We start from the raw sequence: 20,644 nt of genomic DNA on the forward strand, positions 1-20,644 counted from the left end.
CCTCCCCCCCCCCCCCCCCCCCCCCCCCCCCCCCCCCCCCCCCCCCCAACCTTGATCGTTTAAGTCCTCCTGTGAAGCTCTAGCAAATCTCCCTGCCAGTATATTTGTGTCCTTCCAATTCAGTGCGATCCATCTTTATGCAGGTCAGTTCTACCCCTAAAGAGATTCCAATGATCCAAAAATGTGAATCCTTCTCCCATACATCAGCCCCTCTCATCTGCTCTGTCCTCCTATTCCTGCCCTCACTCGCTCGCAGCACCAGAAGTAATCCAGATATTGCTACTCTTGAGGACCTCCTTTTAAATTCCTACCTAATTCTGTATTCTCCCTTCAGAATTTCATCCATTTCCCTTCCTATGTTGTTAGTTCCAGTGTGTACAATGACCTCCTGCTGGTCCCTCTCCCCCTTGAGAACATTCTGCACCCTATCTGAGGCATCCTTGATCCTGGCACCAGGGAAGCAACACACCATTCTGATTTGTTGCTGCTGGCCACAGAAATGTCAGTCTGTGTCTCGGACGAGAGAGTCCCAAACACAATCAATACCTTGGAACCCGACATACCCCTCATTGCAATAGAGCCAGTCTTGATACTGGAAACTTGGTTGTTCTTGCTACATTCCCTGAGAATCCATCACCCCCTACATTTTCCAAAACAACATACTTGTTTGAAATGGGGATAGCCAGAGAAGACTCCTGCACTACCTGCCTTACCTCTCTTATCTTTCATGGAGTTAACCCATCTATGTGACTGTATCTGCAACTTTTCTCCCTTCCTATAACTGCCATCCATCACATCCCCTTGCTCTTGTAAATTTCTCATTGCCTCTAACTGTCTCTCCAACTGATCCATTTGACTGTCTTAGTCCTCTACAAAACATTGCTCCAGGCTAGCTTAATACTCATGGCATATATTTTTATGTTGAATCAAAAGACATATCTCAGTAAAACATAATCAAGAAAGATCCCACTCTACTAATTACTGCAGACTTACTGTAAGGCCACACTTAAAAATATTCACTTACCTGTTTCTATGCTGTGACCTCTCCCAAGCAGCTTCCTCCAAGATCAGTTGTGAATTTGACTGTTTGTTAATTTTCCCATATGCACTTCGATATCCAGCAATACATGAATTCAACAGCAAAGGCAGTAACTGTGCAGGTTCACTGCTGTGTCAGTTAGCAATGTGAGTTTAGTTGAGCAAAATATCAGCTACTTTAGACATTATGAACATTTTGCATATGAATCGCTTTGTTACAATTAATTTTGTTAATCAAGTAGTGAATGAAGACTAATGTCCATGAAAATGGATGTTAGTAACTGGGCTAAGACCACAGACATGATGGTCTACAAAATTTCACCAGAGGTCAACTTTATTTTGTTTTTACAGTCTGTTTTAATCACTTAAAAAGAAATTTGCACTGAAAGCTATGCTACAGAAAGCAAACTGCATTTCTTATGTCAAATAAATTGTGTGTAGACTTTGCAGTCCCTTTTCAGCTGACATATGACTGAGATTCTTGGAATGAGGAAAGGCTCTTCAACCCTTCACATTCAGTCTGCCAAATTTTTTCATTATGCAGATTGCAAGAGCATGTTTATCAAATTTCAATAGTAGCTCTGCTGTGCTAAATAAGCTTAATTCTGCCAGCAGTAGAGTTTTCATTGCAGTACTTAGCAGTCTGCTTTATTTTTAATTGAATGTGAAAGTTATTTCTTGAAAATATATCAAATAAATTTGGCTTTTTAATCTTTATTTCTAATGTTTTTTTCACCTTGCTATCTTGACATGTATCTATTTCTGTCATTATTTCAAAATTCATCTTGTGAACCATTCTTGGTTGTAACTAGTCTGTGGAATCCATTAACAAGTGATGCCAGTTATGTTGTCTTGTTTTTCATCTCTAAACGCAGGTTTTTACAAGCACAGATACATTTCTGTGTGGCATTTTATTCATTTGTCAGATGAGAGTTGACAAACAGTTCTGTTAGATTAATAATGAACTTTCGTATTTGGTAAAATCTGTTTGTGTGTAGTGCCAATCATCTAATTAGATTAGATTTCCGACAGTGTGGAAACAGGCCCTTCGGCCCAACTGGTCCACACCGACCCTCCGAAGAGTAACCCACCCAGACCCATTTCTCTCTGAGTAATGCACCTAACACAATGGCCAATTCACCTGACCTGCACATCTTTGGACTGTGGGAGGAAACTGGAGCACCCGGAGGAAACCCACACACATAGGGAGAATGTGCAAACTCCAAACAGACAGTTGCCTGAGGCTGGAATCGAACCTGGGACCCTGGCGCTGTGAGGCAGCAGTGCCAACCACTGTGCCACCGTGCCGTAATATTCCAAATAAGTAGCTATTCATAAAATTTTATTTTCAGCATGACTTCATTTACTTTTTTTTTTGCTTTTTAACATACAATTCCAAATGAAGTATTGCTATTTGACCACTTCTTGAGGAGTCCTTATGCATTGATTACCTACAGAAGGAATTTAGATGAATAGCATTTTAACTGATTTGAATGTTCGTTGTAAGTCAGTTGAATCTTGGTTGAGCTTCTAATGCATAAACGTATTGCATTCCTTCAGCTGAATTTTTGTTGTATTTTGGATGTTTGATGCAAGAAACATTTTTGGATGGGAGTTTCATTTTAGATAAATACAGATGGAAATCTTTGTAGATTTTGAGGAAAAATCACACCTAAGTATTTTGAAGTAAGGGATTTTTAAACATCCTAGTGGATCACCAAGGAATTATTCTCTGGAATGCACTTCAGGACTAAAATAGTCCAAGGCTTTGATTCTCCTTTTTCATTTCTTTAATAAATATTTTCTTTTTCTTTTCTCAGCACATAATCAAATTTCACAGAGCTTCTAAAGCAAACAAGAAACCAGTTCAATTACCTCGAGGGATGGTGAAGTCCCTATTATATCAGATTCTAGATGGCATTCACTACCTGCATGCTAACTGGGTGTTACATAGGGATCTGGTAAGTGATTAATCAAAAGTATTGAAATAGATATCTACACGTGAATTGACAGTGGCTAGGTGGGAATAATTTTATCACTAGTTACTTTAGGGACAGACTGACATCTTTCTTGAAATGTGCAGTGAGGGGTTTAACTGGAGTAAATGCTGAATAACAGAAGTGCAATATGTTTCGTTTGGCGACTTGGCATAGATTTCTTCATAGCATTAAACAAATGAGTGAATTATATTGCCACACTTATTCCATTTAAACCATTTCCTTTTGAGCATATTTCCTTCTGTTACTAAATGCAAAAACATACCCAAATTGGGGAAATAGTGCCTTGAAGTGTAATTAATTCTGCCAACCCTTTTCAGGAAAGAAGAAACCTGTAAGTTCAAGGCAGGTTACCCTTAATCCTGTCTTCACATTAAACATTTTGACTTTTAAAAAAAACAAACTGCTTTTTTTTTCAAGCATTTGAGAACTACCACCTTAGGTTGTCTATTTGTAGGGAGCTCCCATGCAGATCCGTGAAAAGATTTACAGGTGTTAATTTCAAAGAGAGTCAACCTTTAAATCAGCTCAATCTGGTTTGAGTTACTGAGTTGGTAGCTGATTTTCTGGGATGTTTTATCGGATTAATTTTGCTCTTTAATATAAATTCCAGCTCTTGAAGAAAATTAGTTTGTTCCAAAGTATATATGACCCTCTCTGTCATAGACAGAGTGGTTAAGAGAGAAATAATTTTCAATAAATATATAGCATACGCTCTTCAGGTCATGTAAACTTTTGGTGTTAATTCTGCACCTTTTAACTCCTGTACAATGTGCTGAAAACCAAACATCCCAGCCTATTTAATGCTAATGAGCTCCATACACATTCTTTGCTCTTCCCTGTTGTCTTCATCTTGCTACATAACATTATATGGTCCTCCCTATTCAGTAATTTTCCTTCATGCCTGGACTTGCCTTTGATCATGTGCAACTTCTAGTATTTATACTGTGATTAATTTAATCTACTTGGTTAACTCTTTTGAATAGAATGGTGCTGGAAAAGCACAGCATATCAGGCAGCATCAGAGGAGCAGGAAAATCAACATTTCAGGCAAAAGCCCTTCATCAGGAATGAGGCTAAGAGCCTCCGGGGTGGAGAGATAAATGGGAGGAGGGTGGGGCTGGGGAGGAGGTAGCTAAGAGTGCAATGGGTGGATGGAGGTGGGGGTGAAGGTGATAGGTCAGAGAGGTGGGAAGGAAGCTTGGCAGGGAGGACAGGTAATGAGGATGGTGCAGAGCTGGCAGGTTGGAACTGGGGTAAGGTGGGGGAGAGGGGAAATGAGGTAACATTTTCCCCTCCCCCACCTTAGCCCAGTTCCAACCTGCCAGCTCTTCACCATCCTCATGACCTGTCCTCCCTGCCAATCTTCCTTCCCACCTCTCTGACCTATCACCTTCACCCACACCTCCATCCACCTATTGCACTCTTAGCTACCTTCTCCCCAGCCCCACCCTCCTCCCATTTATCTCTTCACCCTGGAGGCTCCTGGTCTCATTCCTGATGGGGCTTTTGCCCGAAACGTTGATTTTCCTGTTCCTCTGATGCTGCCTGACCTGCTGTGCTTTTTCAGCACCTCTCTAATCTTGATTTTGATCTCCAGCATCTGCAGTCCTCACTTTCGTCTAACTCTTTTGAATCTCCATCCTATCTTGCATGTTTCAATGTATGGATTAATTGAAAAACCATGCCATGCATAATATGCTTCAATTGAGTTCATTTCAGTAGTTTCATGTGGCAGTGTTTATATATTATTTCAACATAACTACAATGTAAAAATCTTTACATTGACAAAGGTTGCGCACACCCTTCATTCCAATTTGTCTTAAGCCTATATCAACAAAGTAACAATTGACACAATCTACTAATGGATTAAGTAACATGTGCAACTTACTAGTGTTTTGCCCAAGTTCAAGATTAGTGTTGCATGGCTGAAGAACATTAGTCTCTTGCTATATTGGCAATCTTGAATGGTGACTGTTGAATGTATGGACCCTTTTGAGTCTCTGATTCAAGGTACATTTTACGAATTGCTGGATATCCAATTGGTTTTCTTCCCTTTTTCTGGACGTTTGATTCACCACCTTGAGTACTTTATAAAATCATTAATGGCATTGTCCAGAGTTTATGTAAGCCTTTACCACATGTATTGAAACTTGTGAATTGATGAATAGATAACTACTTCATCATTGAATTAGAACGGAAGAAATTGGGGGGGGGGAGTGGGTCACAGGAAGATAAATATTCAACGTGATCTTGTTGGGCTGAACAAACTGTTTCTTGGCTGTCACTTTCATGTGTTTTACTGCATTTGTGGAATGTTTCTTCAGTTCTCCTTCTTTTGATAAGTCTGTTCAAGAACTATGTGAGTCAATGGATTGGTATGTTGTCCTTTCAACTTTGTAGCCTGTATCCAAATGTAACCTGGACTGATGACAAATTTCTCTTTCCTGGCTGCATGTATCTGACATGCAATGCATTTCAGGCATTTCAACTTAGTCCATAGATTAAAAAAATTACTTGCACTTCAGAATTAATTTGCAATTTTGGTCATGCTGCAAGGTTCATTGTTATCAAACATAGAAAGGATCACATTTGTGCTGAGAGTTTCTGTTTAAAGTAGATTTTTTGGGGGAAGGTAAAATGAAATCTAGATGCTGGTTATGAGTCCTAAAACTGGAGAAATGTTCTGTGTTTTCTGTCCATCATAAAGTTATCCAAGTAAAAATAATAACTGACTGACAAAAATATGCATCCTCCATCGATTAACCTGCTCGTTTACCCTCTGAATTTAATGGGACATGGCATTTTGCATGGTACATTTAATGATTTATGGCTGCTTTGAGTTCTTGTTCACTTTTTGTACTAATTCAAAAGCTGGTTTTAAATTTGACTACTTGAAGATCTGTTTTGTTATTTTGATAGGCATATTGTTGGTTGGCCTCTCTGATTAGTTTACAATTTAGGTTATCGTTGATGTTAATACTACTTGCATAATTACAGTTTAGAAATGCATGCAACTTGAGAGCCTTCTAAACATGTTTCGGTGGCACGAGATAGACAGATGAAATTCATGTATAATAGTCTCATTGTATAGAACCTGAACATTCAAAGCTTATCAGTGGAGCTTACTGTAGTCCAACTTTTGTTGTGTGTTGCTTCTTACATTACTGAAGTTAAATCTTGCATGTTTGCCAAACCGTATCCTCTTTAAAAATAAATGTCATAAAGACTACCAATAAATAATAATACTAATTCCATATGCAACATTTTTCTTAGCACCAACAAAGTGAACACTAAATTTTAGTTATCCATGCAGAACCTTTTCTTACTATAGATTAGAAGACTTCAACTGCATATTTTGTTGTGAAGTATAGAATCCCATCTGAATTTCCTCACTTTACTGTGCGTGAGTCAATTCTTGAAATTACTGACAGCTTTAGAGGTGTAATAATGGCAAAGACTGACAAATCTTATGCAAAATCTGGATCATTGAAATTTATAAACAAATGGAGTTGCCTGTTGCGTCAATGATGGAGATCTTGGTCCTTTTTACCTTGCTGTTTGCCCATGTCTTTTCAATTTTGTTTCTGTCTGCTATGCTCAATAATTCTGTTCTCCATCACCCTGTTCCTTGTAGGATGTTTCTTTCCTTTAAAAGTGCAGTATTTGTCTTTATTTTTAAGCTGTTATTTAAGATGTATTCATGATCATGAATGTTGGTGCACTAGTTATCAAATCTTAACCATTAGAAGTAGTTTTCCCAACTAACCTCATTAAAACTGCTCACTATAGCTAAAATGAGAGCAGGGTTATGGTCATAATACTGTCCCCTGGGTAGCATCTTTGTTTTTCACCACTTCTGCCCTTTAAACTTTTTATCAATGCTGACGCATCTCAATTCCAGTCACCCGATTTATATTAACCATTTCTTTTTTTGAACACAGTTGTAACATCGGCAACGTTTTCTTTGCCAGTATACTCATTTGCTTGGTGAACTCTTAAGTTTATTACATCCATATCAGCTGTCCTTATGTTTGTACTAATATTTTACCATCTCTCCAGCTGTATTGTCTATTCATTTCTTTAGTGAAGCTGTCTTTTGGCATGGCTGAAAAGGGAGGTGCTGAGATGGAGCTGTATATTTGCAGCTATCAATAACATTGCTTTATTTTCTTTTCCTCTCAAAGGAAAGAAAAAAATCTAATGTTCTTTCTTAAGCGCCAGCAGGTAATATTGGGCTGAATAAGACAAATATGATGTTCATACTGCAGATGTCATGCACACTGAATTTACTCGAGCATAGCAATTGAAGACCTTTATGTTTTTTAAATGTTGTTTAACCTAAAGTTTTTCTTAAAAAGTAATTTCTCTTGCTTCTCAATACAGAGAGAGACACAAATAATGTACATGGTCCCTTGTATTACTTTGGATTGGTTCAAAGCTTGCAACTAATTTTTAATTCTGATACGTTCATTTTCCTATTTTCAGAGTGTTAATGCATATGCCAGGGTACACCAAGGGAAAATAAGAGACCATTTGGAGATGTCTGATGTCTGAGAGAAATTGTCCACTCCAGCACTGGCAGTTGGGCTAAAAAACGAGGCCTTGTTTCATTAATGTGATTCAATATTCCTTTGGAAGTTGTAGAGTAGTTGAGTGTTGAAAGCCAATTTGTGGTGATGTATCACCTCAGTATGGGAGTATATCAGCTTCTCAGCCCGAGTTGCAGGAAATCTCTCATTCTCTTGGGTTGTTTACTGTTTGCTAAATTCTCGTATTCACTCAGGAATAATTTGTTGCTCTGGAAATCCACTTGGTCTTGAAATTACTTAATTTTAACTCCTAGTACAGAGCAGTACAGGAGTAATTTTAAAATAAAAGTCCTCCATTTTTGTTTTTCCTATCCTAATGGACACATTTATGAGATTTTAACTTAAAGTTGAAGTTCCAACAAGTTCTAAAAAAAATGCCAAGACATTATTTAAAGAAGACCAAAGAGATTTCCCAGTGGTCTGGCCATTGTTTAGCAACATAATTACCTGGTCATACACCTAATTGATATTAAGATTTTACTGTGTGCAACTGCATTTAATTAGATGTTTCCTGATTATAACAGTGACCCTTTTAAAAATATTTAATTAGCTTGAAGCATTTTGATAATGCGCAACAATCCTGGGAGCTGCTATATGATTGTAAATTTCTTCTTTAGAATGTCATGCATGAAAAATGAAATCTCACTTATTTGGCCACTAAATCAGTCCATTTTTTTCCAAGTATCTTCCATAGTTTCATTGAACAAAGTGAAAAACTTAAATGGAAATGTCAAGATACCACCTTTTTTTTATTATATTACATTATTCATTTAAAATGGCAACTTGGACTTTTTTTTTATCAAGAGACAAATCTAGCATGGAATATTGCTAGATTTTACAATCGAATTATGTAACATCCTTTCTCAAATATTCATGAGGTATCTACCATTGGTATGAAATAGAGAAGATTAATGTCATGATCTATTCATTGAACAAAATAATTTAATGCAGTACAAAGTCTTATGAATCAGTTAGTTTAGGGATTTGATGTCTTATTCTGTAACTGAGTTACAAAATATTACAGATATTAGAATATTTATGTGCAATATATAATTACAGCAATTGTATGGTATCATGCTGCTGAGAGGAGAAATTAAATTTATAATAAATACAACTTAATTCTATTGAATTTGAGAAAAATATGATCTGCAATTTTAGATTATTTAATTACCTATAATAGCAGCCTTGAAGAACATGGATCCATATTAAAGTTAATAGTAACTAAAGTTGCTGGAAAACTGAACTGCTTACAAGTTTTCAAGTATTTGATTTACCTTGTGAGTTATTCAGCATATTACTCCACACAGCATTGAACATAAAGCAACTGTTTATTCTGGATACAATAAGTTGATGAAATTACTAGGATACAATTTACTCAATGGGTTGGAATTTTATAAATATTATCATAGAACATTACGTACTTTACATTTTTAGTGAATTTTTATTTGGCCGAAATTCCATCTTTGATCTTTTTAAAACAGTATGTAAAAATATAATCAATATAAGCGTGAAAAGTAAACTATATAACTCACCATTACAGGCTGACTATGAGGATTTAAATGAAAAGCCTACATAACTAATCTGAGTCTGGTGCTTCTGAGTTCTGGCTCTTGGACATATGAAAGAACATCCATATGTGTGCAGTGGTAAATTCTATCTTCTCTTTTTCTGTCTTAAGTTATAGTATGGTGTTCCCATGTTATACCAACTATCTAAATATAGTGCAACAAATTTGAAATTTGCACTTGTATCATTTTTATGCATTCTTTCAGATGATGACATACAGATTGAGGTTATTCTGTATGCTTATCCTTCATACTTACCTTAATAGGTCTGAGCTTGGTGACCACCTGCTCTAAATTAGCAAGAATAAATTAAATCAAAATTAAAACTTTAAACCATAAACATTCGCCATACCCAGAAGTGATAGCAACATAACTTGATGGTGGTATAACATTGGGTCACTATTTAGAAATCGGTTTAAAAAGCTGTGCATTACATTTGATATTCTTTACGTCATGTTTTCTTTTTCACTAAGCTGTGCCCGTGGAACATCGTATACAAATGTTGAGACATCAAACCAACTAATTTGCATAAATATGAACTGGTGCTTTGGAAATCTGATACTGCACTTTTTGTTGTGTTAGCTGATAAAGGATCATTGGAATGGAGTAGATCACTTATTTTGAGCTTGTTCCACAGCAAATTGAGATGATGATTGATTTAACTTCATGTCCTTGCCTTTTTTCCCAATATCATGTAATAACTTTAGTAAACAAAAATCTATAATTCTTCAGCGTAAAATGAACAATTCACCTACGATCAACGACATTTGTGGAAGAGAGTTCCAAAGTTTACTTCTGCCATCCTTTGTTCATTGAAATATTTTACAATTTTGCTATTTTAAAATAAAACTGCTGCCTACTTTTAAGTGTATGCTCCCTTATGGACTGCACATTCAGAGAAACGTTATGTACCTATCGATTTCCCTCAAATGTGTTCAAAATTTGAATCAATTTACTCCTAATTTTCCAAATTCTAGATAATGCAACTAAATTGTATAATGTCTCCATATAATTTATTCTGTGGAGCCGAGCATCATTTCAGGAAACTTGTGAAGCATTTCTTTCAAGACCCATAAGTTCTTCCATAATGTAATGACCCAAACTCGTGACCATTACTTCCAGGGGTGGTCTAACCAAGCCTTTCTGTGGCACTAGCATAACAGCTAACCTTTTGCATTCCAATGTGTAAAGGCCAATACTCTCAGCATTTCTGATTTTTCTTTTGCATCTGCCTACGATGTTTTGTTGATCTGTCTATATGGACTCCAAAATATCTTTGTCTGTCTGTCCGTCCCTTCTAGCTTTTTACAGTTTTGAAAGTACTTTGACATATCCTTTTTGGTCCAAAGTGGGTGACCTCCCATTTGCCTACATTCAATTCTTAATTGTTTTAGTTTAGCACTCAGTCTATTGATATCCCTTGTAATTTTATGTTTGCAGCTACACTGCGTACAGTGATATCCATTGACACATTTGAATATGGCTCTGTATCCTGTTATTTCAGCTAAAAAGTAAAATGAGTAGTTAAAGCTTCAACACTGATTCTTCATTGACATAGCCTGTTAGGTCCTTTAAGTACCTGTCGGTTATTGCTACTCTGTCCCCTGCCGCTTAACAGGTCAATTATTTGCTTTTGGTTCTATGAGCTTGAACTTTAACAGTCTCTAATGAGGTTCTTTGTCAGTTGTCTCTGGAAGAACATGGATGTACCTGTCCACACCTCTGTCACCTCTTTTGAAAAATTTAATCAGACTGGTCATGCAAGTTCTATACTTTTTCAAATCCAAGCTGTATATTCATTATCAGCTAAGTATTTACAGGCTCTTTATTTACATAATCTAAGTATTTCCTTATTTTGGCAATGTAATTTGTTTTGGAGCAGCTGATTTATAGAGTCACGCAGATGTACAACATGGAAACAGACCCTTCAGTCCAACTCGTTGATGCCGACTAGATATTCTAAAATAATCTAGTCCCATTTGCCAGCACTTGGCTCATGTTTCTCTAAACCCTTCCTATTCATATACCCATCCAGATGCTTTTTAAATGTTGTAATTGTACCAGTCTCCTGGCACTTCGTCTGGCAGCTCATTCCATACACACACCACCCTTTGTGTAAAAATGTGGTCCCTTATGTCCCTTTTAAATTTTTTCCCATCATCCTAAACCTATGCTCTCTAGTTCTGGACTCCCCCCAACCCAGGAAAAATGTCTGTTTACCCGATCCATGCCCCTCCATGATTTTTTAACCCTCTATAAAGTTACCCCTCAGCCTCCGACGTTCCAGGGAGAACAGCCCCAGCCTAATCAGCCTTTCCCTATAGCTCAAACCCTCCAACCTTGGCAACATCTTTGTAAAGCTTTTCTGAAATTTACAAGTTAATATTGGCCACAGTGAGCTTCCCACTATACACTCTGCATGGATTCAGCTGGAAATGGTGATAAGTGGACCTTGTGTGAGTGCCACTTTGGGTCAGCAATGCCTTCCTTTCTTCAACACAGCCCAGTAGTGTGCTGACAGACTGTCGAATGACTGTTTGATATTTGAGGATAACTAACAAGGAGTCAGCATCTTCAGGATGAGAGAAAAATAGTACGATTGAATAAATAACTTCCTCTGTGTCCAAGTTCTCTTGAGCAAATCAAAAGAAATAGATCTCCAAACTTGATGTTTGGAAATTGAAACATTTGTGCAAACTAAAACAATTACTTTCATTTGAAATGCCAATGCCATAGTAAATGTTAAGTTGAATTAGGCCAGGCACATCAGCTGTTTGGAATAATAGCAGTCTTAGTTGTGAGATTTTTTCGTGGATATGTTTCCAAATTGCATGGTGATAAACAGGAGAATGTTTGAGGGGAGAAGTTGCACAAAATCAACAAGACTAAACCTTTAAGTTTAGAAAGAGCACATTGGTTTATTGCTGTAATTTAGAGACGGGGAAAATGTACAATGTTGTATTATGAAGTCATAACCAATAGGAACAGCTGCACTTTGTATTTATAGTGTGTTTTTAATATCATAAACATCCTAATGCACTTGAACAAAATTTAGCACTGATCCATACAACACGTGTAGCAGCAGAGCTTGATTGAGGTTCATGCAGTGAATACTGAAGTTTAAGACTGAGCCAGCTAAAGGCACAGCCACCAAAGGTGGAGAAAAGTTGCCCCAGTTTGTGAATTAATGTTTTTGCTTGGATTGTCACTGAATTTGGCTTTGATGCCCAATTGATAGGACTAGGTATATCAGTAAAGGTCTACATTGACGTCTGTTCCAGGGAAACCAACGCCAGCAAAACCAGTCTTGCCTCAAAGTACATGTGTGAATGTTATGTGAGGAATAGATCGAGTCCTGTCACAGTCTAGCCCTGTCCCTGTTCCTGTGTTAATTACCTTACTGTTGGTCACATGTTTTCAAAACTTTTAAATCTGGCCTATCACTTTGTAACCTTCTCCTGTTTGTGTTGGTCTCCTTGAGAAGCAATTCATATGCATTCCGTGTCCTCTTCCCGCAGCCCTGCACATTCACACTTCTAAAATAAGTTTTAAAAATTCAAAGTTTACAGCACAAAAATTTCCTGCACTCAAATTTTGTATTTAGCTTGTTACATTCCCCTGGATCCCATCAGCTTTTATTTTAATTTAAGCAGTCTGCCACTTTGGACATCATCAGAAGCCTTACTAAAATCCAAGTGGACAATGCCAACTTCACTGCTCTCATCAATCTTCCTTATTAGCTCATCAAAAAATTTCATAAGCAAGCCAGACACACTCTTTCCTGAACAAATCCATACTGAGTGTCTTGAATTATTCCATGCCTTTGTTAGTGAGAACTTTTCCTGTCTCTTAGAATTGATTCTAATAAGTTAAATGTTATCAAAGTTAGATTGATGAACTGGCAGTTATATAGTATATTACTCAATTCATTTTTAAATGTACAACAATAGCAGTCCTCTAACTCTCTGGCACCACAATTGCATCCAGTGTTGGTTGGCCTCTTGTGCATCTCCATTTGTCATTGCTGTACCAATTGTGGCTGTGCGTTTAACTGTATAGTCCCTAAACTCTCTAATTTAGTACCTTAACCTTTCAGTCTTTCTCTTTTTTAAGGTACTGCATAAATATTTCCATTTGTAACATGATGTCAAATCAATAATGGTCCTCTGAAACACCTTGGGTCACTAATGTCTTAAGGCACCATATAAATGCAAGTTGTTAGGGCTGGCATATGGGATTAAAGTCCTTTTGCTTTCTCTTGTCCACACATTGTTCTTAGTTAAGCGAACTAATAATTTGGATCTGAACCATATCTGCTCATCAGCAACTTACAGTAATTATCTATACAATTCTTTATAGCAGTCTTTTTAAGTAACACCATTTCCCTCTCTGCAGTTAAGATGCAACTCATTGGGAGATGGGACTTTGTTTTCGAAAATCTATAATTTCTCAATGCTGGCAATCTACATTTACATATTTCCAAAACGGAAGACTTCTATAATTGTTGTAAGACATCACAAAACTGAGATTGTTCGCTGTTCCCAAAAGCATTCAATACTTCGTGTAGTATGTGATATGTAAATACATTGACTAGTACCTTTTCCATCCCAAATGGTATTTTGAGCTGAAAAAAATTGTTTCAAGCTCTTAACTTCTGGGATTTAATTTCTATTTTATTTCTTTTTGCTGGATGGAGCACCGTGTTATAGTTGAATATTCATTTGTTGGTTTAGGTAGAAAAGCCAGCAGGACTTGACCAAACTTACAGAAGCTTTGTTAGTCAATCAAGCAATGATGACTGCATCTGCTGTCTTGACTGAAAAAGAAAGTGATGAAATTGGGATTTGCTGGAGACTGTTGCTGAACAAAGAAACTTTGGAGTGCAGCTTCATAGTTCCTTGAAAGTGGAGTTGCAGGTGGTTAGGATACTTAGTATGCTTGCTTTTATTGGACAGTACATTGAGTTTAGGAATTAGGAGGTCATCTTGTGGCTGTGCAGGACATTGGTTAGGCTGCTATTGGAATACTATGTGCAATTCTAGTCGCCCTGCTGTAGGAAGGATGTTGTGAAACTTGAAAGAGATCAGCAAAGATTAAGAAAGAAGGATAATGCCAGGTTTGGAGGGCTTGAGCTTTGGGGAGAGGCTGAATAGACTGGGGCTATTCTCCCTGCAGCATCGGAGGCTGAGGGGTGACCCTATAGAGGTTTATGAAATCAAGAGGGGCTTGGATAGGGTAAATAGACAAAGCCTTTTCCCAGGGGTGGGTGAGTCCAAAACTAGAAGACGTAAGTTTAAGATGAAAGTGCAAATATTTAAAAGAGGTCTAAGGGACAACTTTTTCATACAGAGGGTGGTGCTTGTATGAAATGAGCTGCCAGAGGAAGTGGTGGAGGCTGGTACAATTACACCATTTAAAGGGTATCCGGATGGGAATGCGAATAGGAAAGGTTTAGAAGGAATATGGGCCAAATGGGAATAGATTTATTTAGGCTATCTGGTTGGCATGGATGAGTTGGACTGAAGGGTCTGTTTCCATGCTGTATATCTCTCTGACTCTATGCTGAGTTATTTTTAAAAATCCGTTTCTGATCATTTATTTGTTCAATTACTTTTATGATTGAATATTCTAAATTGCTATTGTTTTAAGTCATAATTTTTATATTGTTCATTTTGCTCTTTTTAGAGCTGTGATAATCGGAAAATAATGGTTCAGATTGAATATCCAACTTACTGTACATCCTTGCAAACACTTAACCGCTATCTAAAAATTGCCAAGCAAGTCACTTAGTTTACTTTCAAGAAAATGAATCAAAGAGCAAATTGAGTGAAACAATGATGGCCTTCTCAGTGGTATCCGCATTGTATTATTGAATTTAATAAGAGGATTCTGAGTAATTCAAAATGGAGGACGGGGAAAAAGTTGTGGCTGTAAGAGCTCCCTCCTTTTGAGACTTTTCAGTGTTGGAGCTGATTTCCTTATTCTAGGGATAGTAATTACTGTTTTATAAGCTGATGCCTTGTTTTGGAACTTTTGGGGGAAAAGATCAAAACATCGTCAATTTAAAAAAGGAGAAAGAGGGAGTGGATACCACATGGGAAAAGGCATCTGGATGGGTATATGAATAAGAATGATTTACAGGGATATGGGCCAAATGCTGGCAACTGGAATTAGATTAATTCAGGATTACTGGTCAACATGGACAAGTTGAACCAAAAGATTGTGGGCGGCATGGTGGCACGGTGGGCGGCATGGTGGCACGGTGGGCGGCATGGTGGCACGGTGGGCGGCATGGTGGCACAGTGGGCGGCATGGTGGCACAGTGGTTAGCACTGCTGCCTCACAGCGCCTGAGACCCGGGTTCAATTCCCGACTCAGGCGACTGACTGTGTGGAGTTTGCACGTTCTCCCCGTGTCTGCGTGGGTTTCCTCCGGGTGCTCCGGTTTCCTCCCACAGTCCAAAGATGTGCAGGTCAGGTGAATCGGCCATGCTAAATTGCCCGTAGTGTTAGGTAAGGGGTAAATGTAGGGGTATGGGTGGGTTGCGCTTCGGCGGGTCGGTGTGGACTTGTTGGGCCGAAGGGCCTTCTTCCACACTGTAATCTAATCTAATCTAAAAATCTGTTTTCATGCTGTACAGCTCTATGACTCGAAGTAGATTTATTTGACATTTGCTAACCACAAAAACCCATTTTAGAAGATTTTTGAGATAAACAGAAATTTCTGGAGAAACTCAGCAGGCCTGGCAGCATCTGTGTCCAATGATCTTTTTTTTTTCAGAACTCTGAAGGGTTAGTGGACTTGAAACATTAATTCTGCTTTCTAACCACAGATGCTGCCAGACTTGTGGAGTTTCTTCAGCAATTTCTGTTTTTGATCTTCTGCAACCCAGTTCTTTGTTTTATTTTATTGTTTTTGACACTTGCTTTTGCTACTACTTTTACTTTGTTATCCTCCGTGTTGAAAACCCACAACATTTACTTACAGCAATCCTCTAATTGAGTCTGTTCCTTCTCAATCACTAAGCTTAAACAAAAACCTGTAAGTAAATTCAGTATCATTCTACATATGCTTCAGGACTTGACTCTTAAAACAAAATTGAGATCCTTTATATTACTCTAAAATAAATAAAGTATAAATACAGTTTCAACAAAAGTAACAGCAGTACTGATTGGCTATCAGAAGCAGCATCTAATAATCTTAACTTTATAATTAACTTCTAAATATTTCACTAATGGTTGATGTAATTTCTTGACAACTATTGATCTTGACATACGGTGCAGCTATATAAAGTTTGACCTTTGTCGTGTTTAGGTCAATGAAAGGCATTGACAATCGATTTCGAGAAAAATCGAATGGATTCAATTTGTATCCTTAGGACATTGAGAGAGAGTGCTTGTTGTTGAGCTGATACTACAGTTTGATTATGCTCTAATGCTTTATTTATAAACTTCGCAAATTAATGAAACTGCAAGATATAAAGAATGGAGTAGATAGATTTGAATTAAATTAGCATCATGCTGAGAACTGAAAACTGCAGATTATATTTTTCCTACAGATATGAAAACAGAATTAATGCAAGTATTTTAATTAGGTGGTGAAAGACTTTAATATTTTTGTATCATGTTTTGGAAATGTATGTTTCAAGTAAATATTGAAAATAATCTGAACTACCAGAGTTTCCCTTGATATTGCATTACATATCATGCATTCACTGAATAATTACAGAGGAACCTCGATTACCGGAACGAGATGGGCGGGCAGTATTTCATTTAGGTAATTGATTATTCGGTTAATTGATTTAATGGCTTTCCTCTGGGACTCAATTATCTGAAGTTTCCTTTTCCCCTCTCTGCCTGCCTTGCTCCCTCTCTCTGTCTCAGGGTTTGTTTCTGAGCAGACACACACACACAACCTTTTATTGCAAATTTTTGACAAGTTCTACCTTTGTCCTTACAGGACAATATTAGAGAGATTATCTGGGGAAGGGGGGGGGGGGGGGGTTTAGGGTACACCCCTGTGTAGAACTCCAGGGAAAATGTGGGGGGAGAGAGAGAGAGGCTCCTATCAATGTCCAGGACTGTTCTTAGCATTTCAGTAAGCCGAGTTCATTTTCAGTCATTGTAAACAAACGATGTGATCAGTGTTGGAAACACGCCTTTGATGCAATGTTTCTATTGGGACCTTGAGATCATCTTCGGATAATCTAAAATTCGGATAATTGGTACTCGGTTAATTGAGATTCCTCTGTAAATGAAAATTAAATCTTATGGATGTTGGAAATGTGAAATGAAAACAGAAAATGGAAAGAAGGTTGGAAAGCGTCTACGAATGGAGAAAACAGTAAATGTTTCAGGTTGAGAACCTTTTTGTGAAACCTAAAATTTGTTTAAGAATAACAATTTTAATAACAAGAATAACAAGTGAAGAACCAGGATGTAGGGATAGGGGAGGAAAGAAGGAAAGGGGCAAGTCTGCGAAACGATGTTCGTGGGACAAGAAATAATTTTATACAGGAGGTGTATAACTTGTTAAAGCCGAATGGAAAATGAAGGAAACCATTTCCTGATGAAGTTGGGGAGGATCCTATGGTTCAGGAATATGTGCAAAAGCTGAATAGTCTTCATTGTATTGATCAATGTTAAGGACCACGCCAGACCCCCTTTAAACCTTTCAAGAAAATAGCCCAGACCCTAAATTTGCTAGTTGTTTTAAGCAGGTGTAATGCAGATATTCCAGGAGAGATGTAGCTGGTCAAACCACTTAGTTTAAAAAAACACTGAATCTATTTACAAGATAAACGAATTAAGCACAAACAAAAGAGAACAGAATACTGAATAACAATCCACTGACATTCCAACTTAATGATGCTGTTCCCAGTACTTACAACAATCCTCATCAACACCCCTTGACACAAAAGGTAAAATCAAACACAGGGCCTTACAGGAGAGACAAAAGAGATTAGATTAGATTGGTTTCCCTACAGTGTAGAAACAAGCCATTCGGCCCAACCAGTCCACACTGACTCTCCGAAGAGTAACCCACCCAGACCCATTCCCCTCTGAATGATGCATCTAACACTACGGGCAATTTAGCATGGCCAATTCACCTGACCTGCACATCTTTGGACTATGGGAGGAAACCGGAGCACCTGGAAGAAACCCACGCAGGCACTGGGAGAATGTGCCAACTCCACACAGTCACCTGAGGCTGAAATCGAACTTGGGACCCTGGTGCTTTGAGGCAGCAGTGCTAACCACTGAGTCTCTGTGTGTATGTGAGAGAGAGAGAGAGAGAGAGAGAGAGAGAGGGAGAAAAGAGCATGGTGCTGTTTCTTGGCTCAGCAACCTCAAACTGCCTGACCACTTTCAGTGAATAGCCAGCCTGCCAAAAAAAAATCTCACCAGGGAAATATAATAGACAGTGGCCACTGCAGAAATGAAACCTTTCTTGTGTCTCTAAGTTGAGTTCAATTTCAAGTTGCAAGAAATTTGGTCTTAATCTCTGACTTTCTGCTCCCACCGCCACCCCTGACTAAGCGTAATAGAGGGCTACAGGCAAGAAACGCCAAGTTCTGATCTGATTTCTGATGTCTCTAAACTCTAACTCAAATTAACAACATTACACATGTGACTACACAACCTGATAAGTGTGTAAAATGATGAGAGGTAAAGATATTTGAGAGTCTTTTGTCTGAAGTTGGAAAACTCAAATACTAGTCGGTGTAAGTTTAAGATGAGAGAGGAAGGTTTAAATGAGATGTGAGGCAAGTTTTTGTTCGCACAGAAGGTTGGTAGATAACTGGAACATGATGCCAGAGGTGTGAATAGGAAGCAAATAGAAGGATACAGACATGTGCAGGTGGGTGGGATTAGTTTACAATGGCATCTTGATGCAGATATGTTGGGCCAAACGGCCTCTTCCAGTGCCGTAGTGTCTGTGTTGTACTATGTACTTATGAATTGTATTATGTATCATTATGTGTTATGAAGTCATGACTTATTTCTGTGTCTTTGTTTTTTTTTTAACTTCTATTGTTAATGTTCTTTGACATTTAATAGATGATTAAAGCTTGCACAGTTATCAGTTTTTTTTTGTATATGGTTTCAAAGCTTTATATGTACAGTACAGAAGCTTAGGTATTTATGCTTGTTTGGGTGCACTCCTTTTTATTATTTAGTTGCAACCCTTTGCTGTTTGAGACTTTTGAAGTGAAAACCATCTGGTCTTGGAGACTTGTCAATCTTTAAGAACATTTAATTTCTGAATCAGCATGTTTTTGACTTGTATTGAATCAAGAGAGTTTTTCCCATTTTGTTTTCCTTAATCTCTGTTGTTTTATGGTTGAGCTTCATTATGAAGACTGATACCAAGTAAATGTTTAGTAAGTCTGCCCTTTTTCAAATTCTACTGCCAATATGTTCAATATATATTCAACATAGTGTTTGTCTTTATGTATCATATGCCTACCTCACACAAACACTATCCCACTCTACATTGTGAGATTTTTAACAACACCAGGTTATAGTCCAACAGGTTTGTTTGGAAGTACAAGCTTTCAGAGCATTGGTCCTTCATCATGTAGCTAGCTCCAAAAGCTTGGTGTGATTTTTAATTTTGTCAACCACAGTATAACACAGACACCTCCACATCATGGCCACTTTACATTGCAGTTGTGTTACCTTGTACAATAGGAGGTGTTCTTATTATGGAAAAGAAATGTTTTTACAATGACCACTACACAGATGTGTGGACAATACTGGGTGTATTGCTTTCAAGAGTTGATTCTCTTAACAAATGAGCAGGCATTTCTTCTTGTTGCTTTCTGGAAGTTGATTTCAATAAGAAAATGTACCAATTTGTGAATTGAGGCGTTGTATCAGCAGGAGCTTTCCTTCATTTTGTTCATTATGAAATCAGGAGCCGCAATTGAAGACTCCCAGGGACACAATTACCCAACTTTGTGTCATTATGCCTTCACTTCAGTTGGTCTGTCCTGTGAAACGCAAGATACCCAAGAGTGTTAAATAAGTTTTTGTTGCAAACGTTTCGTCCCCTGGCTAGGCGACATCATCAGTGCTTGGGAGCCTCCTGCGAAGCGCTTCTTTGATGTTTCCTCCGGTGTTTATAGTGGTCTGTCCCTGCCGCTTCCGGTTGTCAGTTTCAGCTGTCCGCTGTAGTGGTTGGTATATTGGGTCCTGGTCGATGTGTTTGTTGTTGGAGTTTGTGGATGAATGCCATGCCTCTAGGAATTCCCTGGCTGTTCTCTGTCTGGCTTGCACTATGATAGTAGTGTTGTCCCAGTCGAATTCATGTTGCCTGTCCTATATAGTGTTTAGTGCAGTCCTTGCATGGGATTTTGTACACTACATTAGTTTTGCTCATGTTGGATATCGGGTCCTTCGTTCTGGTGAGTTATTGCCTGAGCGTGGCTGTTGGTTTGTGTGCAGTT

General features: G+C 38.0%; 1 protein-coding gene across 3 annotated transcripts in view; it reads left to right on the forward strand.

The window, feature by feature from the left end:
* Positions 1 to 20,644, forward strand: part of cdk8 (cyclin-dependent kinase 8) — a 149,125-nt gene that overhangs the window by 84,409 nt on the left and 44,072 nt on the right. For 2 of the 3 annotated variants that reach the window (XM_043691988.1, XM_043691989.1), the window contains exon 4: positions 2,859 to 2,999. The exons of the other annotated variant lie outside the window; for it this stretch is intronic. In XM_043691988.1, the coding sequence (XP_043547923.1) occupies positions 2,859 to 2,999 (141 nt within the window). The remainder of the gene's footprint in view (positions 1 to 2,858; positions 3,000 to 20,644) is intronic. 3 annotated transcript variants of the gene reach the window in all.

Source organism: Chiloscyllium plagiosum, chromosome 6, assembly GCF_004010195.1.
Source record: "Chiloscyllium plagiosum isolate BGI_BamShark_2017 chromosome 6, ASM401019v2, whole genome shotgun sequence".
Classification (NCBI taxonomy): domain Eukaryota; kingdom Metazoa; phylum Chordata; class Chondrichthyes; order Orectolobiformes; family Hemiscylliidae; genus Chiloscyllium; species Chiloscyllium plagiosum.